General features: G+C 55.6%; 1 protein-coding gene across 1 annotated transcript in view; it reads left to right on the top strand.

Moving 5' to 3' along the window:
• LOC140399413 (ubiquitin carboxyl-terminal hydrolase 11-like) overlaps positions 1-25,945 on the top strand; it is a 134,094-nt gene that overhangs the window by 58,845 nt on the left and 49,304 nt on the right. The window contains exons 4-6 of the mRNA XM_072488992.1: positions 8,112-8,226; positions 20,842-20,987; positions 21,201-21,257. Coding sequence (XP_072345093.1) covers positions 8,112-8,226; positions 20,842-20,987; positions 21,201-21,257 — 318 coding nt within the window. The remainder of the gene's footprint in view (positions 1-8,111; positions 8,227-20,841; positions 20,988-21,200; positions 21,258-25,945) is intronic.

The following is a 25,945-nucleotide window of genomic DNA, read 5'->3' as shown; positions in this document are numbered from 1 at the left end:
TCTGCTGTTCTATTTTTTTGTTTATTTTATTATTTTTGGTTTTTTTTTGGGTTGGGGGTGGAATACACCCTGGGGAGGGGGTGGAATACGCTGCCTGGGGAGGGGGTGGAATACACCCTGGGGGGGGGGTACACTGCGTGGGGAGGAGGTGGAATACACTGCCTGGGGAGGGGGTGGAATCCACTGCCTGGGGAGGGGGTGGAATCCACTGCCTGGGGAGGGGGTGGAATACACTGCCAGGGGAGGGGTGGAATCCACTGCCTGGGGTGGGGTGTGGGGTACGCTGCCTGGGGATGGGGTGGAATCCACTGCCTGGGGAGGGGGTGGAATCCACTGTCTGGGGAGGGGGTGGAATACACCCTGGGGGGGGGCTGTGTACACTGCCTGGGGAGGGGGTGGAATACACTGCCTGTGGGAGGGGGTGGGAGGTAGAATACACTGCTTGGGTGTGGGGTACACTGCCTGGGGGAGAAGGGGGTGGGGGCATGAAGGGTACACTGCCTGGGGTGGGGGATACACCCTGGGGGTGGGGGCGGTTTAATACACTGCCTCGGGGGGGGGGGGCAGAATACACTGACTAGGTGTGTGGGGGTGCGGGGTGGAATACACTGCCCTGGGGGGGGGGTGTAATACTGCCTCGGGGGGTGGGGGGGGTGAAATACACAGCCTGGGGGTGTAGGTTTTGTTACCCAATTCATTTTCTCCAATTAAGGGGCAATTTAGCGTGGCCAATCCACCTACCCTGCACATCTTTGGGCTGTGGGGTCTGGGAGGTCCGCTGCTCCTCCAGCCGGGAGGAGTTGGGATCTGGGGTCTGGGAGGTCCACTGCTCCTCCAGCCGGGAGGAGTTGGGGTCTGGGGTCTCCTCCAGCCGGGAGGAGTTGGGATCTGGGGTCTGGGAGGTCCACTGCTCCTCCAACCGGGAGGAGTTGGGATCTGGGAGGTCCACTGCTCCCCCAGCTGGGAGGAGTTGGGATCTGGGATCTGGGGTCTGGGAGATCCACTGCTCCTCCAGCCGGGAGGAGGTGGGATCTGGGGTCTGGGAGGCCCGCTGCTCCTCCAGCCGGGCTGTCACTGATGGACCGAACGGCCTGGTCCGCTGACCTGTTATTCTAAATATAAACCATCCCGAACCCCTCGATTAGATTCCAGTCTATAACTCACTCCCGGGTATCTGTTACTCTATATATAAACCACCCCGAACCCCTCGATTAGATTCCAGTCTGTAACTCACTCCCGGGTATCTGTTCTATATATAAACCACCCCGAACCCCTCGATTAGATTCCAGTCTGTAACTCACTCCCGGGTATCTGTTATTCTATATATAAACCACCCTGAATCCCTCGATTAGATTCCAGTCGGTAACTCACTCCCGGATATCTGTTATTCTATATATAAACCACCCTGAACCCCTCTATTTGATTCCAGTCGGTAACTCAATCCCGGGTATCTGTTATTCTCTATATAAACCACCCTGAACTCCTTGATTAGATTCCAGTCTGTAACTCACTCCCGGGTATCTGTTATTCTCTATATAAACCGCCCTGAACCCCTCGATTTTATTCCAGTCGGTAACTCACTCCCGGGTATCTGTTATACTTTCTATAAACCACCCTGAACCCCTCGATTAGATTCCAGTCTGTAACTCACACCCGGGTATCTGTTCTATATATAAAACACCCCGAACCCCTCGATTAGATTCCAGTCTGTAACTCACTCACGGGTATCTGTTATCTGTATATAAACCACCCTGAACCCCTCGATTAGATTCCAGTCCGTAACTCACTCCTGGGCATCTGTTATTCTATATATAAACCACCCCGAACCCCTCGATTAGATTCCAGTCTGTCACTCATTTCCGCGTATCTGTTATTCTATATGTAAACCACCCCGAACCCCTCGATTAGATTCCAGTCTGTAACTCACTCCCGGGTATCTGTTCTATATATAGACCGCCCTGAACCCCTCGATTAGATTCCAGTCTGTAACTCACTCCCGGGTATCTGTTATTCTATATATAAACCACCCTGAATCCTTCCATTAGTTTCCAGTCTGTAACTCACTCCCGGGTTACTGTTATTCTATATATAAACCACCCCGAACACCTCGATTAGATTCCAGTCTGTAACTCACTCGCGGGTATCTGTTATTCTATATGTCAATCACCCTGAACCCCTCGATTAGATTCCACTCGGTAACTCACTCCCGGGTATCTGTTCTATATATAGCACCCTGAACCCCTCGCTTAGATTACAGTCTGTAACTCACTCCGTGTATCTGTTATTCTAAATATAAACCACCCCGAACCCCTCGATTAGATTCCAGTCTGTAACTCACTCCCGGGTATCTGTTATTCTAAATATAAACCACCCCGAACCCCTCGATTAGATTCCAGTCTGTAACTCACTCCCGGGTATCTGTTGTTCTATAGAAACCACCCTGAACCCCTCGATTAGATTCCAGTCTGTAACTCACTCCCAGGTATCTGTTGTTCTATATATAAACCACCCTGCACCCCTCGATTAGATTCCAGTCTGTAACTCACTTCCGGGTATCTGTTATTCTATATATAAACCGCACTGAACCCCTCGATTAGATTCCAGTCTGTAACTCACACCCGGGTATCTGTTATTCTATATATAAACCACCCTGAATCCCTCGATTAGATTCCAGTCTGTAGCTCACTCCCGGGTATCTGTTATTCTATATATAAACCACCCTGAACCCCTCGATTAGATTCCAGTCTGTAACTCACTCCCAGGTCTCTGTTATTCTATATATAAAACACTCCGAACCCGTCGATTAGATTCCAGTCTGCAACTCACTCCCGGGTATCTGTTATTCTATATATAAACCACCCCGAACCCCACGATTAGATTCCAGTCTGTAACTCACTCCCAGGTATCTGTTATTCTATATATAAAACACCCCGAACCCATCGATTAGATTCCAGTCTGTAACTCACTCCCGGGTATCTGTTATTCTATATATAAACCACCCTGAATCCCTCGATTAGATTCCAGTCTGTAACTCACTCCCGGGTATCTGTTATTCTATATATAAACCACCCTGAATCCCTCGATTAGATTCCAGTCTGTAACTCACTCCCGGGTATCTGTTATTCTATATATAAAAAACACCCCGAACCCCTCGATTAGATTCCAGTCTGTAACTCACTCCCGGGTATCTGTTATTCTATATATAAAACACCCCGAACCCGTCGATTAGATTCCAGTCTGTAACTCACTCCCGGATATCTGTTATTCTATATATAAACCACCCCGAACCCCTCGATTAGATTCCACTCTGTAACTCACTCCCGGGTATCTGTTATTCTATATATAAAACACCCCGAACCCGTCGATTAGATACCAGTCTGTAACTCACTCCCGGATATCTGTTATTCTGTATATAAACCACCCTGAACCCCTCTATTTGATTCCAGTCGGTAACTCAATCCCGGGTATCTGTTATTCTCTTTCTAAACCACCCTGAAACCCTTGATTAGATTCCAGTCCGTAACTCACTCCCGGGTATCTGTTATTCTCTATATAAACCGCCCTGAACCCCTCGATTTTATTCCAGTCGGATACTCACTCCCGGGTATCTGTTATACTTTCTATAAACCATCCTGAACCCCTCGATTAGATTCCAGTCGGTAACTCACTCCCGGGTATCTGTTATACGTATAAACCACCCTGAACTCCTCGATTAGATTCCAGTCTGTAACTCACACCCGCATATCTGTTATTCTATATATAAACCACCCTGAACCCCTCGATTAAATTCCAGCCGGTAACTCACTCCCGGGTATCTGTTCTATATATAAACCATCCTGAACCCCTCGATTTGATTCCAGTCTTTAACTCACTCCCGGGTATCTGTTATTCTATATATAAACCACCCCGAACCCCTCGATTAGATTCCAGTCTGTAACTCACTCCCGGGTATCTGTTATTCTATATATAAACCACCCCGAACCCCTCGATTAGATTCCAGTCTGTAACTCACTCCCGGGTATCTGTTCTATATATTAACCACCCCGAACCCCTCGATAAGATTCCAGTCTGTAACTCCCGGGTATCTGTTATTCTATGTATAAAGCACCCCGAACCCCTCGATTAGATTCCAGTCTGTAACTCACTCCCGGGTATCTGTTATTCTATATATAAACCACCCTGAACCCCTCGATTAGACTCCAGTCTGTAACTCACTCACGGGTATCTGTTATTCTGTATATAAACCACCCTGAACCCCTCGATTAGATTCCAGTCTGTAACTCACTCCTCACTCCCGGGTATCTGTTATTCTACATGTAATCCATTCTGAGCCCCTCGATTAGTTTCCAGCCTGTAACTCGCTCCCGGGTCTCTGTTATTCTATAGATAAACCACCCTGAACCCCTCTATTAGATTCCAGTCGGTAACTCACTCCCGGGTATCTGTTCTATATATTAACCAACCCGAACCCTTGATTAGATTCCAGTCCGTAACTCACTCCCAGGTATCTGTTATTCTGTATATACCACCCCAAACCCCTCGATTAGATTCCAGTCTGGAATTCACTCCTGGGTATCTGTTATCCTACATGTAAACCATTGTGAGCCCCTCGATTAGTTTCCAGCCTGTAACTCACTCCCGGGTATCTGTTATTCTATATATAAACCATCCTGAACCCCTCGCTTAAATTCCTGTCTGCAACTCACTCCCGGGTATCTGTTATTCTAGATATAAACCACCCCGAGCCCCTTGATTTGATTCCAGTCCATAACTCACTCCCGGGTATCTGTTATTCTAAATATAAACCACCCTGAACCCCTCGATTAGATTCCAGTCTGTAACTCACTCCCGGGTATCTGTTATCCTGTATATAAACCCCTGAACACCTCGATTAGATTCCAGTCTGTAACTCACTCCCGGGTATCTGTTATACTTTCTATAAACCGCCCTGAACCCCTCGATTCGATTCCGGTCGGTAACTCACTCCCGGGTATCTGTTATTCTCTATATAAACCATCCCGAACCCCTCGATTAGATTCCAGTCTGTAACTCACTCCCGCGTATCTGTTATTGTATATATAAACCACCCTGAACTCCTCGATTAAATTCCAGCCGGTAACTCACTCCCGGGTATCTGTTCTATATATAAACCATCCTGAACCCCTCGATTTGATTCCAGTCTTTAACTCACTCCCAGGTATCTGTTCTATATATTGACCACCCCGAACCCCTCGATTAGAATCCAGTCTGTAACTCCCGGGTATCTGTTATTCTATATATAAACCACCCCGAACCCCTTGATTAGATTCCAGTCTGTAACTCACTCCCGGGTATCTGTTGTTCTATATAAAAACCACCCCGAACCCCTCGATTAGATTTCAGTCTGTAACTCCCGGGTATCTGTTATTCTATATATAAACCACCCCGAACCCCTTGATTAGATTCCAGTCTGTAACTCACTCCCGGGTATCTGTTATTCTATATATAAACCACCCTGAACCCCTCGATTAGATTCCTGTCTGCAACTCACTCCCGGGTATCTATTATTCTACATATGAACCACCCTGAACCTCTCGATTAGATTCCAATCTGTAACTCACTCCCGCGTATCTGTTATTCTATATATAAACCACCCTGAACCCCTCGATTAGATTCCAGTCGGTAACTCACTCCCGGGTATCTGTTCTATATATAAACCACCCCGAACCCCTCGATTAGATTCCAGTCTATAACTCACGCCCGGGCATCTGATATTCTATATATAAACCACCCTGAACCCCTCTATTTGATTCCAGTCGATAACACACTCCCGGGTATCTGTTATTCTCTATAAATACCATCCCGAACCCCTCTATTAGATTGCAGTCTGTAACTCACGCACGGGTATCTGTTATTCTGTATATAAATCACCCTGAACCCCTCGATTAGATTCCTGTCTGCAACTCACTCCCGGGTATCTGTTATTCTACATATAAACCACCCTGAACTCCTCGATTAGATTCCAGTCTGTAACTCACTCCCGCGTATCTGTTAATCTTAGATAAAAACCACCCTGAAATCCTCGATTAGATTCCAGTCGGTAACTCACTCCCGGGTATCTGTTCTATATATAATGCACCCTGAACCCCTCGCTGAGATTCCAGTCTATAACTCACTCCCGGTAATCTGATATTCTATATATAAACCGCCCTGAACCCCTCGAATACATTCCAGTCTGTAACTCACTCCCGGGTATCTGTTGTTCAATATATAAACCACCCCGAACCCCTCGATTAGATTTCAGTCTGTAACTCCCGGGTATCTGTTATTCTATATATAAACCACCCCGAACCCCTTGATTAGATTCCAGTCTGTAACTCACTCCCGGGTATCTGTTATTCTATATATAAACCACCCTGAATCCCTCGATTAGATTCCTGTCTGCAACTCATACCCTGGTATCTGTTCAATAGATAAACCACCCTGAACCCCTCGATTGAATTCCAGTCTGTAACTTACTCCCGGGTATCTGTTATTCTATATATACACCACCCCGAATCCCTCGATTAGACTCCAGTCTGTCACTCGCTCCCGGGCATCTGTTATTCTATATATAAACCACCCCGAACCCCTCGATTAAATTCCAGTCTGTAACTCACTCCCGGGTATCTGTTATTCTACATATAATCCACCCTGAACCCCTCGATTAGATTCCAGTCTGTAACTCACTCCCGCGTATCTGTTATTCTCTATATAAACCACCCTGAACCCCTCGATTAAATTCCAGCCGGTAACTCACTCCCGGGTATCTGTTCTATATATAAACCACCCTGAACCCCTCGATTTGATTCCAGTCTTTAACTCACTCCCGGGTATCTGTTTTATATATTAACCACCCCGAACCCCTCGATTAGATTCCAGTCTGTAACTATCTCCCGGGTATCTGTTGTTCAATATATAAACCACCCCGAACCCCTCGATTAGATTTCAGTCTGTAACTCCCGGGTATCTGTTATTCTATATATAAACCACCCCGAACCCCTTGATTAGATTCCAGTCTGTAACTCACTCCCGGGTATCTGTTATTCTATATATACACCACCCCGAACCCCTTGATTAGATTCCAGTCTGTAACTCACTCCCGGGTATCTGTTATTCTATATATACACCACCCCGAATCCCTCGATTAGACTCCAGTCTGTAACTCACTCCCGGGCATCTGTTATTCTATATATAAACCACCACGAACCCCTCGATTAGATGCCAATCTGTAACTCACTCCCGGGTATCTGTTATTCTATATATCAACCAGCCTGAACCCCTCGATTAGATGCCAGTCTGTAAGTCACTACCGGGTATCTGTTATTCTATATATAAACCACCCTGAACCCCTCGATTAGATTCCAGTCTGTAACCCACTGCCAGGTATTTGTTAATCTATATAATATACCATCCTGAACCCCTCGATTAGATTCCAGTCTGTAACTCACACCCGAGTATCTGTTATTCTATATATAAACCACCCTGAACCTCTCGATTAGATTCCAGTCTCTAACTCACTCCCGGGTATCTGTTATTCTGTATATAAACCACCTCAAACCCCTCGATTAGATTCCAGTCTGTAATTCACTCCTTGGTATCTGTTATTCTACATGTAAACCATTCTGAGCCGCTCGCTTAGATTCCAGTCTGTAACTCACTCCCGGGTATCTGTTATTCTACATATAAACCACACTGAACCCCTCGATTAGATTCCAGTCTGTAACTCACTCCCGGGTATCTGTTATTCTATATAGAAAGCACACTGAACCCCTCGATTAGATTCCAGTCTGTAACTCACTCCCGGGTATCTGTTATTCGATATATAAACCACCGCGAACCCCTCGATTAGATTCCAGTCTGCAACTCACTCCCGGATACCTGTTATCCTATATATAAACCATCCTGAACCCCTTGATTAAATATCAGTCTGTAACTCACTCCCGCGTATCTGTTATTCTATATATAAACCACCCTGAACCCCTCGATTAGATTCCCGTCTGTAACTTACTCCCTGGTCTCTATTATTCTATCTTTTAAGCACTCTGGGATGTCGCTGTGCTATGATCACTGAACCTTTTGTTTTTCCACAGGTTATCAGACTATCTAATCTGAAAGTTGAAGTCTATCTCGTCGAGTTGGCTCTGTGTCAGTACAGCAACATGGATGAGCTAGTGAATGTCCCATTCAGCAGGGCTGATATTATTGGTAAAGACTACACAGTGATCTGAGCACGGCCGCAGGCGCGGGTAGTTTGTACCACCTGATGTGGTAAGGACGTGTCTGACACTGCACGATATGGCAGGCTGCCTCGTGCGATAATGCTCGGTCAAACAATGTGTCCTGGGGTCAGGAGCGAACAATTGGCCCAGTGCTGTCGATTCCTGAGTTCTGAGGGGTGGCGTGATGCCACCCACAGACCATCAGCCTGCCGAAGCCACAGTCTGCCTGCAGTGCGGTGAGAGGACGGGAGATTGTTCCACCGCAGAGTGAGAAGGTGGTGTGTTCAAACGCTCCTTGTGGGAATTCAGCCTCCTGATCCCAGACAACACCTCGTCAGTGCTGAGGGAGTGCTGCACTGTCAGAGGGTCAGTCCTGAGGGAGTGCCGCACTGTCGGAGTGTCAGTACTGAGGGAGTGCTGCACTGTCGGAGGGTCAGTACTGAGGGAGTGCTGCACTGTCAGAGGGTCAGTACTGAGGGAGTGCCGCACTGTCAGAGGGTCAGTCCTGAGGGAGTGCCGCACTGTCGGAGTGTCAGTACTGAGGGAGTGCTGCACTGTCGGAGGGTCAGTACTGAGGGAGTGCTGCACTGTCAGAGGGTCAGTACTGAGGGAGTGCCGCACTGTCAGAGGGTCAGTCCTGAGGGAGTGCCGCACTGTCGGAGTGTCAGGACTGAGGGAGTGCTGCACTGTCGGAGGGTCAGTACTGAGGGAGTGCCGCACTGTCAGAGGGTCAGTACTGAGGGAGTGCCACATTGTCAGAGGGTCAGTACTGAGAGAGTGCTGCACTGTCAGAGGGTCAGTACTGACGGTGTGCCGCACTGTCAGAGGGTCAGTACTGAGGGAGTGCTGCACTGTCAGAGGGTCAGTACTGAGGGAGTGCCGCACTGTCAGAGGGTCAGTCCTGAGGGAGTGCCGCACTGTCGGAGTGTCAGTACTGAGGGAGTGCTGCACTGTCGGAGGGTCAGTACTGAGGGAGTGCTGCACTGTCAGAGGGTCAGTACTGAGGGAGTGCCGCACTGTCAGAGGGTCAGTCCTGAGGGAGTGCCGCACTGTCGGAGTGTCAGGACTGAGGGAGTGCTGCACTGTCGGAGGGTCAGTACTGAGGGAGTGCCGCACTGTCAGAGGGTCAGTACTGAGGGAGTGCCACATTGTCAGAGGGTCAGTACTGAGAGAGTGCTGCACTGTCAGAGGGTCAGTACTGACGGTGTGCCGCACTGTCAGAGGGTCAGTACTGATGGAGTGCTGCACTGTCAGAGGGTCAGTTACTGAGCGAGTGCCGTACTGTCAGAGGGTCAGTACTGAGGGAGTGCTGCACTGTCAGAGGGTCAGTACTGAGAGAGTGCTGCACTGTCAGAGGGTCAGTACTGAGGGAGTGCCGCACTGTCAGAGGGTCAGTACTGAGGGAGTGCCGCACTGTCAGAGGGTCAGTACTGAGGGAGCGCCGCACTGTCAGAGGGTCAGTACTGAGGGAGTGCCGCACTGTCAGAGGGTCAGTACTGAGGGAGTGCTGCACTGTCAGAGGGTCAGTACTGAGAGAGTGCTGCACTGTCAGAGGGTCAGTGCTGAGGGAGCGCCGCACTGTCAGAGGGTCAGTACTGAGGGAGTGCCGCACTGTCAGAGGGTCAGGACTGAGGGAGTGCCGCACTGTCAGAGGGTCAGTACTGAGGGAGTGCTGCACTGTCAGAGGGTCAGTACTGAGCGATGCCGTACTGTCAGAGGGTCAGTACTGAGCGAGTGCCGCACTGTCAAGAGGGTCAGTACTGAGCGAGTGCCGTACTGTCAGAGGGTCAGTACTGAGCGAGTGCCGCACTGTCAGAGGGTCAGTACTGAGGGAGCGCAGCACTGTCAGAGGGTCAGTACTGAGAGAGTGCCGCACTGTCAGAGGGTCAGTACTGAGAGAGTGCTGCACCGTCAGAGGGTCAGTAGTGAGCGATTGATGCACTGTCAGGGGGTCAGTACTGAGGGAGTGCTGCACTGTCAGAGGCTAGTACTGAGGGAGCGCCGCAGTGTCAGAGGTTCAGTACTGAGGGAGTGCCGCACTGTCAGAGGGTCAGTACTGAGGGAGCGCCGCAGTGTCAGAGGGTCTGTACTGAGGGAGCGCCACAGTATCAGAGGGTCAGTACTGAGGGAGTGCTGCACCGTCAGAGGGTCAGTAGTGAGCGAGTGATGCACTGTCAGGGGGTCAGTACTGAGGGAGTGCTGCACTGTCAGAGGCTAGTACTGAGGGAGCGCCGCAGTGTCAGAGGGTCAGTACTGAGGGAGTGCTGCACTGTCAAAGGGTCAGTACTGAGGGAGTGCCTCACTGTCAGAGGGTCAGTACTGAGGGAGCGCCGCACTGTCAGAGGATTAGTGCTGAGGGAGCACTGCACTGTCAGGGTTAGTACTGAGGGAGTGTTGCACTGTCAGAGGGTCAGTACTGAGGGAGCGCTGCACTGTCAGAATGTCAGTACTGAGGGTGTGCTGCACTGTCAGAATGTCAGTACTGAGTGAGTGCTGCACTGTCAGACGGTCAGTACTGAGGGAGTGCTGCACTGTCAGAGGGTCAGTACTGAGGGAATGCTGCACTGTTGGAGGGTTAGTACTGAGGGAGTGCCGCACTGTCAAAGGGTCAGTACTGAGGGAGTGCCTCTCTGTCAGAGGGTCAGTACTGAGGGAGCGCCGCACTGTCAGAGGATTAGTGCTGAGGGAGCACTGCACTGTCAGGGTTAGTACTGAGGGAGTGTTGCACTGTCAGAGGGTCAGTACTGAGGGAGCGCTGCACTGTCAGAATGTCAGTACTGAGGGTGTGCTGCACTGTCAGAATGTCAGTACTGAGTGAGTGCTGCACTGTCAGACGGTCAGTACTGAGGGAGTGCTGCACTGTCAGAGGGTCAGTACTGAGGGAGTGCTGCACTGTCAGAGGGTCAGTACTGAGGGAATGCTGCACTGTTGGAGGGTTAGTACTGAGGGAGTGCCGCACTGTCAGAGGGTCAGTACTGAGGGAGTGCCGCACTGTCTGAGGGTCAGTACTGAGGGAGTGCCGCATTGTCAGAGGGTCAGTACTGAGAGAGTGCTGCACTGTCAGAGGGTCAGTAATGAGGGAGTGTCGCACTGTCAGAGGGTCAGTACTGAGCGAGTGCCGCACTGTCAGAGGGTCAGTACTGAGGGAGTGCCGCACTGTCAGAGGGTCAGTACTGAGGGAGTGCTGCACTGTCAGAGGGTCAGTACTGAGGGAGTGCTGCACTGTCAGAGGGTCAGTACTGAGGGACTGCTGCACTGTCAGAGGGTCAGTGCTGAGGGAGTACCTCACTGTCAGAGGGTCAGTACTGAGGGAGCGCAGCACTGTCAGAGGGTCAGTACTGAGGGAGTGCCGCACTGTCAGAGGATTCGTGCTGAGGGAGCACTGCACTATCAGGGTTAGTACTGAGGGAGCACTGCACTGAGAATGTCAGTACTGAGGGAGTGTTGCACTGTCAGAGGGTCAGTACTGAGGGAGTGCTGCACTGTCAGAGGGTCAGTACTGAGGGAGTGCCGCACTGTCAGAGGGTCAGTACTGAGGGAGTGCTGCACTGACAGAGGGTCAGTACTGAGGGAGTGCTGCACTGTCAGAAGGTCAGTACTGAGGGAGTGCCGCACTGTCAGAGGGTCAGTACTGAGGGAGTGCTGCACTGTCAGAGGGCCGGTACTGAGGGTGTGCTGCACTGTCAGAGGGTCAGTACTGAGGGAGTGCTGCACTGTCAGAGGGTCAGTACTGAGGGTGTGCTGCACTGTCAGAGGGTCAGTACTGAGTGAGTGCCGCACTGTCAGAGGGTCACTGCTGAGGGAGGGCCGCACTCTCAGAGGGTCAGTACTGAGGGAGTGCCGCACTGTCAGAGGGTCAGTACTGAGGGAATGCTGTACTGTCAGAGGGTCAGTACTGAGGGAGTGCCGCACTGTCAGAGGGTCAGTACCGAGGGAGTGCTGCACAGTCAGAGGGTCAGTACTGAGGGAGTGCTGCACTGTCAGAGGGTCAGTACTGAGGGAGCACCGCACTGTCAGAGGGTCAGTACTGAGGGAGTGCTGCACTGTCAGAGGGTCAGTACTGAGGGAGCACCGCCCTGTCAGAGGGTCAGTACTGAGGGAGTGCTGCACTGTCAGAGGGTCAGTACTGAGGGAGCACCGCACTGTCAGAGGGTCAGTACTGAGGGAGTGCTGCACTGTCAGAGGGTCAGTACTGAGGGAGTGCTGCACTGTCAGAGGGTCAGTACTGAGGGAGTGCCGCACTGTCAGAGGGTCAGTACCGAGGGAGTGCTGCACTGTCAGAGGGTCAGTACTGAGGGAGTGCCGCACTGTCAGAGGGTCAGTACCGAGGGAGTGCTGCACTGTCAGAGGGTCAGTACTGAGGGAGTGCCGCACTGTCAGAGGGTCAGTACTGAGGGAGTGCTGCACTGTCAGAGGGTCAGTACTGAGGGAGTGCTGCACTGTCAGAGGGTCAGTACTGAGGGAGCGCCGCACTGACAGAGGGTCAGTACTGAGGGAGTGCTGCACTGTCAGAGGGTCAGTACTGAGGGAGTGCTGCACTGTCAGAGGGTCAGTGCTGAGGGAGTGCCTCACTGTCAGAGGGTCAGTACTGAGGGAGTGCCGCACTGTCAGAGGATTCGTGCTGAGGGAGCACTGCACTGTCAGGGTTAGTACTGAGGGAGCACTGCACTGAGAATGTCAGTACTGAGGGAGTGTTGCACTGTCAGAGGGTCAGTACTGAGGGAGTGCCGCACTGTCAAAGGGTCAGTACTGAGAGAGTGCTGCACTGTCAGAGGGTCAGTATTGAGGGAAACCTGCACTGTCAAAGGGTCAGTACTGAGAGAGTGCTGCACTGTCAGAGGGTCAGTACTGAGGGAGTGCCGCACTGTCAGAGGGTCCGTACTGAGTGAGTGCCGCACTGTCAGAGGGTCCGTACTGAGTGAGTGCCGCACTGTCAGAGGGTCAGTACTGAGGGAGTGCCGCACTGTCAGAGGGTCAGTACTGAGGGAGTGCTGCACTGACAGAGGGTCAGTACTGAGGGAGTGCTGCACTGTCAGACGGTCAGTACTGAGGGAGTGCTGCACTGTCAGAGGGTCAGTACTGAGGGAGTGCTGCACTGTCAGAGGGTCAGTACTGAGGGAATGCTGCACTGTTGGAGGGTTAGTACTGAGGGAGTGCCGCACTGTCAGAGGGTCAGTACTGAGGGAGTGCCGCACTGTCAGAGGGTCAGTACTGAGGGAGTGCCGCATTGTCAGAGGGTCAGTACTGAGAGAGTGCTGCACTGTCAGAGGGTCAGTACTGAGGGAGTGCTGCACTGTCAGAGGGTCAGTACTGAGGGAGTGCCGCACTGTCAGAGGGTCAGTACTGAGGGAGTGCTGCACTGACAGAGGGTCAGTACTGAGGGAGTGCTGCACTGTCAGAAGGTCAGTACTGAGGGAGTGCCGCACTGTCAGAGGGTCAGTACTGAGGGAGTGCTGCACTGTCAGAGGGCCGGTACTGAGGGTGTGCTGCACTGTCAGAGGGTCAGTACTGAGGGAGTGCTGCACTGTCAGAGGGTCAGTACTGAGGGTGTGCTGCACTGTCAGAGGGTCAGTACTGAGTGAGTGCCGCACTGTCAGAGGGTCACTGCTGAGGGAGGGCCGCACTCTCAGAGGGTCAGTACTGAGGGAGTGCCGCACTGTCAGAGGGTCAGTACTGAGGGAATGCTGTACTGTCAGAGGGTCAGTACTGAGGGAGTGCCGCACTGTCAGAGGGTCAGTACCGAGGGAGTGCTGCACAGTCAGAGGGTCAGTACTGAGGGAGTGCTGCACTGTCAGAGGGTCAGTACTGAGGGAGCACCGCACTGTCAGAGGGTCAGTACTGAGGGAGTGCTGCACTGTCAGAGGGTCAGTACTGAGGGAGCACCGCCTTGTCAGAGGGTCAGTACTGAGGGAGTGCTGCACTGTCAAAGGGTCAGTACTGAGGGAGCACCGCACTGTCAGAGGGTCAGTACTGAGGGAGTGCTGCACTGTCAGAGGGTCAGTACTGAGGGAGTGCTGCACTGTCAGAGGGTCAGTACTGAGGGAGTGCTGCACTGTCAGAGGGTCAGTACTGAGGGAGCGCCGCACTGACAGAGGGTCAGTACTGAGGGAGTGCTGCACTGTCAGAGGGTCAGTACTGAGGGAGTGCTGCACTGTCAGAGGGTCAGTGCTGAGGGAGTGCCTCACTGTCAGAGGGTCAGTACTGAGGGAGTGCCGCACTGTCAGAGGATTCGTGCTGAGGGAGCACTGCACTGTCAGGGTTAGTACTGAGGGAGCACTGCACTGAGAATGTCAGTACTGAGGGAGTGTTGCACTGTCAGAGGGTCAGTACTGAGGGAGTGCCGCACTGTCAAAGGGTCAGTACTGAGAGAGTGCTGCACTGTCAGAGGGTCAGTATTGAGGGAGTGCTGCACTGTCAAAGGGTCAGTACTGAGAGAGTGCTGCACTGTCAGAGGGTCAGTACTGAGGGAGTGCTGCACTGTCAGAGGGTCCGTACTGAGTGAGTGCCGCACTGTCAGAGGGTCCGTACTGAGTGAGTGCCGCACTGTCAGAGGGTCAGTACTGAGGGAGTGCCGCACTGTCAGAGGGTCAGTACTGAGGGAGTGCTGCACTGACAGAGGGTCAGTACTGAGGGAGTGCTGCACTGTCAGAAGGTCAGTACTGAGGGAGTGCCGCACTGTCAGAGGGTCAGTACTGAGGGAGTGCTGCACTGTCAGAGGGCCGGTACTGAGGGTGTGCTGCACTGTCAGAGGGTCAGTACTGAGGGATGTGCTGCACTGTCAGAGGGTCAGTACTGAGGGTGTGCTGCACTGTCAGAGGGTCAGTACTGAGTGAGTGCCGCACTGTCAGAGGGTCACTGCTGAGGGAGGGCCGCACTCTCAGAGGGTCAGTACTGAGGGAGTGCCGCACTGTCAGAGGGTCAGTACTGAGGGAGTGCTGTACTGTCAGAGGGTCAGTACTGAGGAAATGCCGCACTGTCAGAGGGTCAGTACCTAGGGAGTGCTGCACAGTCAGAGGGTCAGTACTGAGGGAGTGCTGCACTGTCAGAGGGTCAGTACTGAGGGAGCACCGCACTGTTAGAGGGTCAGTACTGAGGGAGTGCTGCACTGTCAGAGGGTCAGTACTGAGGGAGCACCGCCCTGTCAGAGGGTCAGTACTGAGGGAGTGCTGCACTGTCAGAGGGTCAGTACTGAGGGAGCACCGCACTGTCAGAGGGTCAGTACTGAGGGAGTGCTGCACTGTCAGAGGGTCAGTACTGAGGGAGTGCTGCACTGTCAGAGGGTCAGTACTGAGGGAGTGCCGCACTGTCAGAGGGTCAGTACCGAGGGAGTGCTGCACTGTCAGAGGGTCAGTACTGAGGGAGTGCCGCACTGTCAGAGGGTCAGTACCGAGGGAGTGCTGCACTGTCAGAGGGTCAGTACTGAGGGAGTGCCGCACTGTCAGAGGGTCAGTACTGAGGGAGTGCTGCACTGTCAGAGGGTCAGTACTGAGGGAGTGCTGCACTGTCAGAGGGTCAGTACTGAGGGAGCGCCGCACTGACAGAGGGTCAGTACTGAGGGAGCGCCGCACTGTCAGAGGGTCAGTACTGAGGGAGCGCCGCACTGTCAGAGGGTCAGCACTGAGGGACCGCCGCACTGTCAGAGGGTCAGTACTGAGGGAGTGCTGCACTGTCAGAGGGTCAGTACTGAGGGAGTGCTGCACTGTCAGAGGGTCAGTACTGAGGGAGTGCCGCACTGTCAGAGGGTCAGTACTGAGGGAGTGCCGCACTGTCAGAGGGTCAGTACTGAGGGAGTGCTGCACTGTCAGAGGGTCAGCACTGAGGGAGTGCCGCACTGTCAGAGGGTCAGTACTGAGGGAGTGCCGCACTGTCAGAGGGTCAAAACTGAGGGAGTGCTGCACTGTCAGAGGGTCAGTACTGAGGGAGCACCGCACTGTCAGAGGGTCAGTACTGAGGGAGTGCTGCACTGTCAGAGGGTCAGTACTGAGGGAGTGCTGCACTGTCAGAGGGTCAGTACTGAGGGAGTGCCGCACTGTCAGAGGGTCAGTACCGAGGGAGTGCTGCACTGTCAGAGGGTCAGTACTGAGGGAGTGCCGCACTGTCAGAGGGTCAGTACCGAGGGAGTGCTGCACTGTCAGAGGGTCAGTACTGAGGGAGCGCCGCACTGTCAGAGGGTCAGCACTGAGGGAGCGCCGCACTGTCAGAGGGTCAGTACTGAGGGAGTGCTGCACTGTCAGAGGGTCAGTACTGAGGGAGTGCTGCACTGTCAGAGGGTCAGTACTGAGGGAGCGCCGCACTGTCAGAGGGTCAGTACTGCGGGAGTGCCGCACTGTCAGAGGGTCAGTACTGAGCGAGTGCTGCACTGTCAGAGGGTCAGTACTGAGGGAGTGCCGCACTGTCAGAGGGTCAGTACGGAGGGAGTGCCGCACTGTCGGAGGGTCAGGACAGAGGGAGTGCCGCACTGTCAGAGGGTCAGTACTGAGGGAGTGCTGCACTATGGGAGGGTCAGTACTGAGGGAGTGCCACACTGTCAGAGGGTCAGTACTGAGCGAGTGCTGCACTGTCAGAGGGTCAGTACTGAGGGAGTGCCGCACTGTCAGAGGGTCAGTACGGAGGGAGTGCCGCACTGTCGGAGGGTCAGTACAGAGGGAGTGCCGCACTGTCAGAGGGTCAGTACTGAGGGAGTGCCGCACTGTCAGAGGGTCAGTACGGAGGGAGTGCCGCACTGTCAGAGGGTGAGTACTGAGGGAGTGCCGCACTGTCAGAGGGTCAGTACTGAGGGAGTGCCGCACTGTCAGAGGGTCAGTACTGAGGGAGTGCCGCACTGTCAGAGGGTCAGTACTGAGGGAGTGCCGCACTGTCAGAGGGTCAGTACTGAGGGAGCGCCGCACTGTCAGAGGGTCAGTACTGAGGGAGTGCCGCACTGTCAGATGGTCAGTACTGAGGGTGTGCCGCACTGTCAGAGGGTCAGTACTGAGCGAGTGCTGCACTGTCAGAGGGTCAGTGCTGAGGGAGCGCCGCACTGTCAGAGGGTCAGTACTGAGGGAGTGCCGCACTGTCAGAGGGTCAGTGCTGAGGGAATATGATCTGCATTGTTTGCAACATTACAACAGTGAGCACAAAGCAAATCATTGTGAGCAGCGATGAGTGTTTCTGAACTGTGGACGATCCCATTGATATGCAAGTCCTTTCTCTCTGTTCCTCTCTCTCTCTCTGTCCCTCTCTCTCTGTCCCTCTCTCTCTGTCCCTCTCTCTCTGTCCCTATCTCTCTGTCCCTCTCTCTCTGTCCCTCCCTCTATCTCTGTCCCTCTCTCTCTGTCCCTCTCTCTCTGTCCCTCCCTCTATCTCTGTCCCTCTCTCTCTGTTCCTCCCTCTCTGTCCCCCTCTCTCTCTGTCCCTCCCTCTCTCTCTGTCCCTCCCTCTCTCTCTGTCCCTCCCTCTCTCTCTCTGTCCCTCTCCCTCTCTCTCTGTCCCCCTCTCTCTCTGTCCCCCTCTCTCTCTGTCCCCCTCTCTCTCTGTCCCCCCCTCTCTCTGTCCCCCCCTCTCTCTGTCCCCCCCTCTCTCTGTCCCCCTCTCTCTCTGTCCCCCTCTCTCTCTGTCCCCCTCTCTCTCTGTCCCCCTCTCTCTCTGTCACTCTCTCTCTCTGTCACTCTCTCTCTCTGTCTCTCTCCCTGTCTCTCTCTGTCCCTCTGTCTCTCTCTGTCCCTCTGTCTCTCTGTCCCCCTCTCTCTCTGTCCCCCTCTCTCTCTGTCCCTCTCTCTCTCTGTCCCCCTCTCTCTCTGTCCCCCTCTCTCTCTGTCCCTCTCTCTCTCTGTCCCTCTCTCTCTGTCCCACTGTCTCTCTCTGTCCCCCTCTCTCTCTGTCCCCCTCTCTCTCTGTCCCCCTCTCTCTCTGTCACTCTCTCTCTCTGTCTCTCTCCCTGTCTCTCTCTGTCCCTCTCTCTCTCTGTCCCTCTCTCTCTCTCTGTCTCTCTCCCTGTCTCTCTCTGTCCCTCTCTCTCTATCTCTCTGTCCCTCTCTCTCTCTCTGTCACTCTCTCTGTCACTCTCTCTGTCACTCTCTCTGTCTCACCCTCCCTCTGTCACCCTCCCTCTGTCACCCTCCCTCTGTCACCCTCCCTCTGTCACCCTCCCTCTGTCACCGTCTCTCTCTCTCTCTCTCCCTGTCTCTCTCTCTCTCTCCCTGTCTCTCTCCCTGTCTCTCTCCCTTTCTCTCTCCCTCCCTGTCTCTCTCTCTCTGCCCCTCTCTCTCTCTGTGCCCCTCTCTCTCTGTCCCTCTCTCTCTGTCTCTCTCTCTCTCTCTGTTCCCCTCTCTCTCTGCCCCCCTCTCTCTCTCCCTGCCTCTCTCGCTCTCTCTCTCTGTCTCTCCCTCTCTCTCCCTCTCATTCTCTGTCTCTCTCTCCCTCTCTCTCTATCTCTCTGTCCCTCTCACTCTCTGCCACTTTCTGTTATTCTTTCTCTGTCACTCTCTCCCTGTCACTCACTCTCTCTGTCACTCTCTCCCTGTCACTCATTCTCTCTGTCACTCTCTCTCTCTCTCTCTCTCTGTCACTCTCTCTATCTCACTCACTCTCTCTCTCTCTCTCTGTCACTCTCTCTCTCTCTCTCTCTCTCTGTCTCCTCTTGAGCGCTCTGTCTCTCGGTCTCGCTCTCTCTCTCGGTCTCGCTCTCTCTCTTGGTCTCGCTCTCTCTCTCGGTCTCGCTCTCTCTCTCGGTCTCGCTCTCTCTCTCGGTCTCGCTCTCTCTCTCGGTCTCGCTCTCTCTCTCGGTCTCGCTCTCTCTCTCGGTCTCGCTCTCTCTCTCGGTCTCGCTCTCTCTCTCGGTCTCGCTCTCTCTCTCTCGGTCTCGCTCTCTCTCTCCGTCTCGCTCTCTCTCTCCGTCTCGCTCTCTCTCTCCGTCTCGCTCTCTCTCTTGGTCTCTCCCTCGGTCTCTCCCTCGGTCCCTCTCTCGGTCTCGCTTTTTCGCTCTGTCTCGCTCTCTCTCGGTCTCTCCCTCGGTCTCTCTCGGTCCCTCTCTCGGTCTCGCTCTTTCGCTCGCTCTCGCTCGGTCTCGGTCTCGCTCGGTCTCGGTCTCGCACCCTCTCTTTCGGTCTCGCACCCTCTCTTTCGGTCTCGCACCCTCTCTTTCGGTCTCGCACCCTCCCTCTCGGTCTCGCACCCTCCCTCTCGGTCTCGCACCCTCCCTCTCGGTCTCGCACCCTCCCTCTCGGTCTCGCACCCTCCCTCTCGGACTCGCACCCTCCCTCTCGGACTCGCACCCTCCCTCTCGGTCTCTCACCCTCCCTCTCGGTCTCTCACCCTCCCTCTCGGTCTCTCACCCTCCCTCTCGGTCTCGCACCCTCCCTCTCGGTCTCGCACCCTCCCTCTCGGTCTCGCACCCTCCCTCTCCCTCTTTCTCCGTCTCGCTCCCTCTCTCTCCGTCTCGCTCCCTCTCTCTCCGTCTCGCTCCCTCTCTCCGTCTCGCTCCCTCTCTCTCCGTCTCGCTCCCTCTCTCCGTCTCGCTCCCTCTCTCCGTCTCGCTCCCTCTCTCCGTCTCGCTCCCTCTCTCTCCGTCTCGCTCCCTCTCTCTCCGTCTCGCACCCTCTCTCTCCGTCTCGCTCCCTCTCTCTCCGTCTCGCTCCCTCCCTCTCCGTCTCGCTCCCTCCCTCTCCGTCTCGCTCCCTCCCTCTCCGTCTCGCTCCCTCCCTCTCCGTCTCGCTCCCTCCCTCTCTCGTCTCGCACCCTCTCTCTCCGTCTCGCACCCTCTCTCTCCGTCTCGCACCCTCTCTCTCCGTCTCGCACCCTCTCTCTCCGTCTCGCACCCTCTCTCTCCGTCTCGCACCCTCTCTCTCCGTCTCGCACCCTCTCTCTCCGTCTCGCACCCTCTCTCTCCGTCTCGCACCCTCTCTCTCCGTCTCGCACCCTCTCTCTCCGTCTCGCAACCTCTCTCTCCGTCTCGCTCTCTCCAACGCCCTCTCTCCAACGCCCTCTCTCCAACGCCCTCTCTCCAACGCCCTCTCTCCAACGCCCTCTCTCCAACGCCCTCTCTCCAACGCCCTCTCTCCAACGCCCTCTCTCCAACGCCCTCTCTCCAACGCCCTCTCTCCAACGCCCTCTCTCCAACGCCCTCTCTCCAACGCCCTCTCTCCAACGCCCTCTCTCCAACGCCCTCTCTCGTTAACGCGCTCTCTCGTTAACGCGCTCTCTCGTTAACGCGCTCTCTCGTTAACGCGCTCTCTCGTTAACGCGCTCTCTCGTTAACGCGCTCTCTCGTTAACGCGCTCTCTCGTTAACGCGCTCTCTCGTTAACGCGCTCTCGTTAACGCGCTCTCGTTAACGCGCTCTCTCGTTAACGCGCTCTCTCGTTAACGCGCTCTCTCGTTAACGCGCTCTCTCGTTAACGCGCTCTCTCGTTAACGCGCTCTCTCGTTAACGCGCTCTCTCGTTAACGCGCTCTCTCGTTAACGCGCTCTCTCGTTAACGCGCTCTCTCGTTCTCGCGCTCTCGTTCGCGCTTCCCCCTCTCGTTCTCGCTCTGTCGCTCTCTCTCGCGCTCTCTCTCGTTCTCTCTCTCGCTCTCTCTCTCTCGCTCTCTCTTTCTCTCACTCTCCACCGCAATCCGTGGTCAGACAAGATTCACAAGCAGATGCGGAGTTTGTTCGAGGTGGCGGCAGATGAGGAGACACGCCTGTGGATGAGAAATTCAGATGGTTCATGTGAGAGGCTGAGGAATCCGCAGAATAACGTGAACAGCCAGTGTCTCTGCTCGGGACAGGTGAGGTCCACCAGCCTGGAGCTGGGTGTCTGAGGGTGTGGCATGTGGGTGTTGTGGAGGGAAATGTGGGCAGTTGTGTGGCGTGGGCTCCGGGGAGTGAGGTTTGAAGGTTCCGAGCTGCGATTGGGGGGGGGGCCCAGGATGTCTAGGCTGAGTACAGCAGCGGAGGGTAGACAGGGCAGAGAGATGAAGGTAGCTGTCTTTGTATTGCAGACTCTGATCATGGAGACACGAAATGAGGATGGAACATGGCCAACAGTAAGACCCCACGTAACGTGAGTGGTAAAGATTTCGCTATCGAGCGTCACGCATCTTGCACGACATGACCAACACCCGTCCCATCACCGTGAGGGGGAATCACAGACCCCCGTCCCATCACTGTGTGGGGGAATCACATACCCCGTCCCGTCGCCGTGTGGGGGAATCACAGACCCCCGTCCCGTCACCGTGTGGGGGAATCACAGACCCCCGTCCCGTCACCGTGTGGGGGAATCACAGACCCCCGTCCCGTCACCGTGTGGGGGAATCACAGACCCCCGTCCCGTCACCGTGTGGGGGAATCACAGACACCCGTCCCGTCACTGTGTGGGGGAATCACAGACCCCCGTCCCGTCACCGTGTGGGGGAATCACAGACCCCGTCCCATCACCGTGTGGGGGAATCACAGACCCCCGTCCCATCACCGTGTGGGGGAATCACAGACCCCCGTCCCATCACCGTGTGGGGGAATCACAGACCCCCGTCCCATCACCGTGTGGGGGAATCACAGACCCCCGTCCCATCACCGTGTGGGGGAATCACAGACCCCCGTCCCATCACCGTGTGGGGGAATCACAGACCACGTCCCGTCACCGTGTGGGGGAATCACAGACACAGACCCTCGTCCGTCACCGTGTGGGGGAATCACAGACCCCCGTCCCGTCACCGTGTGGGGGAATCACAGATCCCCGTCCCATCACCGTGTGGGGGAATCACAGACACAGACCCCCGTCCCATCACCGTGTGGGGGAATCACAGACCCCGTCCCATCACCGTGTGGGGGAATCACAGACACAGACCCCCGTCCCATCACCGTGTGGGGTAATCACAGACCCCCGTCCCATCACCGAGTGGGGGAATCACAGACACAGACCCCCGTCCCGTCACCGTGTGGGGGAATCACAGATCCCCGTCCCATCACCGTGTGGTGGGAATCACAGACACAGACCCCCGTCCAGTCACCGTGTGGGGGAATCACAGACCCCCGTCCTGTCACCGTGTTGTGGAATCACAGATCCCCGTCCCATCACCGTGTGGGGGAATCACAGACACAGACCCCCGTCCCGTCATGTGTGGGGGAATCACAGACCCCCGTCCCGTCACCGTGTGGGGGAATCACAGATCCCCGTCCCATCTCCGTGTGGGGGAATCACAGACCCCGTCCCATCACCGTGTGGGAGAATCACAGACAGAGACCCTCGTCCCGTCACCGTGTGGGGGAATCACAGACCCCCGTCCCGTCACCGTGTGGGGGAATCACAGACACAGACCCCCGTCCCATCACCGTGTGGGGGAATCACAGACACCGTCCCGTCACCGTGTGGGGGAATCACAGACCCCGTCCCATCACCGTATGGGAGAATCACAGACCCTCGTCCCGTCTACGTGTGGGGGAATCACAGACCTCCGTCCCATCACCGTGTCGGGGAATCACAGACCCCTGTCCCATCACCGTGTGGAGGAATCACAGACACAGACCCCCCCTCCCAGCACCGTGTGGGGGAATCACAGACCCCCGTCCCATCACCGTGTGGGGGAATCACAGACCCTGTCCCATCACCGTGTGGGGGAATCACAGACACAGACCCCCCGTCCCATCACCGTGTGGGGGAATCACAGAGCCCCGTCCCGTCACCGTGTGGGGGAATCACAGACCCCGTCCCATCACCGTGTGGGGGAATCACAGACACAGACCCCCGTCCCATCACCGTGTGGGGGAATCACAGAACCCCGTCCCATCACCGTGTGGGGGAATCACAGACACAGACCCCCGTCCCATCACCGAGTGGGGGAATCACAGACCCCGTCCCATCACCGTGTGGGGGAATCACAGACACAGACCCTCGTCCGTCACCGTGTGGGGGAATCACAGACCCCCGTCCCGTCACCGTGTGGGGGAATCACAGACACAGACCCCCGTCCCATCACCGTGTGGGGGAATCACAGAACCCGTCCCATCACCTTGTGGGGGAATCACAGACACAGACCCCCGTCGCATCACCGTGTGGGGTAATCACAGACCCCCGTCCCATCACCGTGTGGGGGAATCACAGACACAGAGCCCCGTCCCGTCACCGTGTGGGGGAATCACAGATCCCCGTCCCATCACCGTGTGGTGGGAATCACAGACACAGACCCCCGTCCAGTCACCGTGTGGTGGAATCACAGACCCCCGTCCCGTCACCGTGTGGGGGAATCACAGATCCCCGTCCCATCACCGTGTGGGGGGAATCACAGACACAGACCCCCGTCCCGTCACCGTGTGGGGGAATCACAGACCCCCGTCCCGTCACCGTGTGGGGGAATCACAGATCCGCGTCCCATCTCCGTGTGGGGGAATCACAGACCCCGTCCCATCACCGTGTGGGAGAATCACAGACAGAGACCCTCGTCCCATCACCGTGTGGGGTAATCACAGACGCCCGTCCCATCACCGTGTTGGGGAATCACATACCCCGTCCCGTCACCGTGTGGGGGAATCACAGACCCCCGTCCCGTCACCGTGTGGGGGAATCACAGACCCCCGTCCCGTCACCGTGTGGGGGAATCACAGACACCCGTCCCGTCACCGTGTGGGGGAATCACAGACCCCTGTCCCATCCCCGTGTGGGGAATCACAGACCCCCGTCCCGTCACCGTGTGGGGGAATCACAGACCCCGTCCCATCACCGTGTGGGGGAATCACAGACCCCCATCCCATCACCGTGTGGGGGAATCACAGACCCCCGTCCCATCACCGTGTGGGGGAAGCACAGACCCCGTCCCATCACCGTGTGGGAGAATCACAGACACAGACCCCCGTCCCATCACCGTGTGGGGGAATCACAGACCCCCGTCCCATCACCGTGTGGGGGAATCACTGACCCCCGTCCCATCACCGTGTGGGAGAATCACAGACACAGACCCCCGTCCCATCACCGTGTGGGGGAATCACAGACCCCCGTCCCATCACCGTGTGGGGGAATCACAGACCCCGTCCCATCACCGTGTGGGGGAATCACAGACCCCCGTCCCATCACCGTGTGGGGGAATCACAGACCCCGTCCCATCACCGTGTGGGGGAATCACAGACCCCCGTCCCATCACCGTGTGGGGGAATCACAGACCCCCGTCCCATCACCGTGTGGGGGAATCACAGACCCCGTCCCATCACCGTGTGGGAGAATCACAGACCCTCGTCCCGTCTACGTGTGGGGGAATCACAGACCTCCGTCCCATCACCGTGTTGGGGAATCACAGACACAGACCCCTGTCCCATCACCGTGTGGAGGAATCACAGACACAGAACCCCCCTCCCAGCACCGTGTGGGGGAATCACAGACCCCCGTCCCGTCACCGTGTGGGGGAATCACAGACCCCGTCCCATCACCGTGTGGGGGAATCACAGACACAGACCCCCCGTCCCATCACCGTGTGGGGGAATCACAGACCCCCGTCCCGTCACCGTGTGGGGGAATCACAGACCCCGTCCCATCACCGTGTAGGGGAATCACAGACACAGACCCCCGTCCCATCACCGTGTGGGGGAATCACAGACCCCCGTCCCATCACCGTGTGGGGGAATCACAGACCCCCGTCCCATCACCGTGTGGGGGAATCACAGACACAGACCCCCGTCCCATCATCGTGTGGGGGAATCACAGACCCCATCCCATCACCGTGTGGGGGAATCACAGACACAGACCCCCGTCCCATCACCGTGTGGGGGAATCATAGACCCCCGTCCCATCACCGTGTGGGGGGAATCACAGACACAGATCCTCGTCCGTCACCGTGTGGGGGAATCACAGACCCCCGTCCCGTCACCGTGTTGGGGAATCACAGATCCCCGTCCCATCACCGTGTGGGGGAATCACAGACACAGACCCCCGTCCCATCACCGTGTGGGGGAATCACAGACCCCGTCCCATCACCGTGTGGGGGAATCACAGACACAGACCCCCGTCCCATCACCGTGTGGGGTAATCACAGACCCCCGTCCCATCACCGTGTGGGGGAATCACAGACACAGAGCCCCGTCCCGTCACCGTGTGGGGGAATCACAGATCCCCGTCCCATCACCGTGTGGGGGGAATCACAGACACAGACCCCCGTCCAGTCACCGTGTGGGGGAATCACAGACCCCCGTCCCGTCACCGTGTGGGGGAATCACAGATCCCCGTCCCATCACCGTGTGGGGGGAATCACAGACCCCCGTCCCGTCACCGTGTGGAGGAATCACAGACCCCCGTCCCGTCACCGTGTGGGGGAATCACAGACCTACGTCCCATCACCGTGTGGGGGAATCACTGATACAGACCCCCGTCCCATCGCCGTGTGGGGGAATCACTGATACAGACCCCCGTCCCATCGCCGTGTGGGGGAATCACTGATACAGACCCCGTCCCATCTCCGTGTGGGGAATCACAGACCCCTGTCCCATCACCGTGTGGGGGAATCACAGACCCCCGTCCCATCTCCGTGTGGGGGAATCACAGACACAGACCCCCGTCCCATCACCGTGTGGGGGAATCACAGACCCCCGTCCCATCTCCGTGTGGGGGAATCACAGACCCCGTCCCATCACCGTGTGGGGGAATCACAGACACAGACCCCCGTCCCATCACCGTGTGGGGGAATCACAGACTCCCGTCCCATCACCCTGTGGGGGAATCACTGATACAGACCCCCGGTCCCGTCACCCCTTTGCCCCTCGGTTT

The sequence above is a fragment of the Scyliorhinus torazame genome, chromosome 22 (genome assembly GCF_047496885.1).
Source record: "Scyliorhinus torazame isolate Kashiwa2021f chromosome 22, sScyTor2.1, whole genome shotgun sequence".
Classification (NCBI taxonomy): Eukaryota; Metazoa; Chordata; class Chondrichthyes; order Carcharhiniformes; family Scyliorhinidae; genus Scyliorhinus; species Scyliorhinus torazame.
The sequence above is the reverse complement of the archived record's forward strand: the minus strand, read 5'-3'. Positions and strand labels throughout refer to the sequence as shown.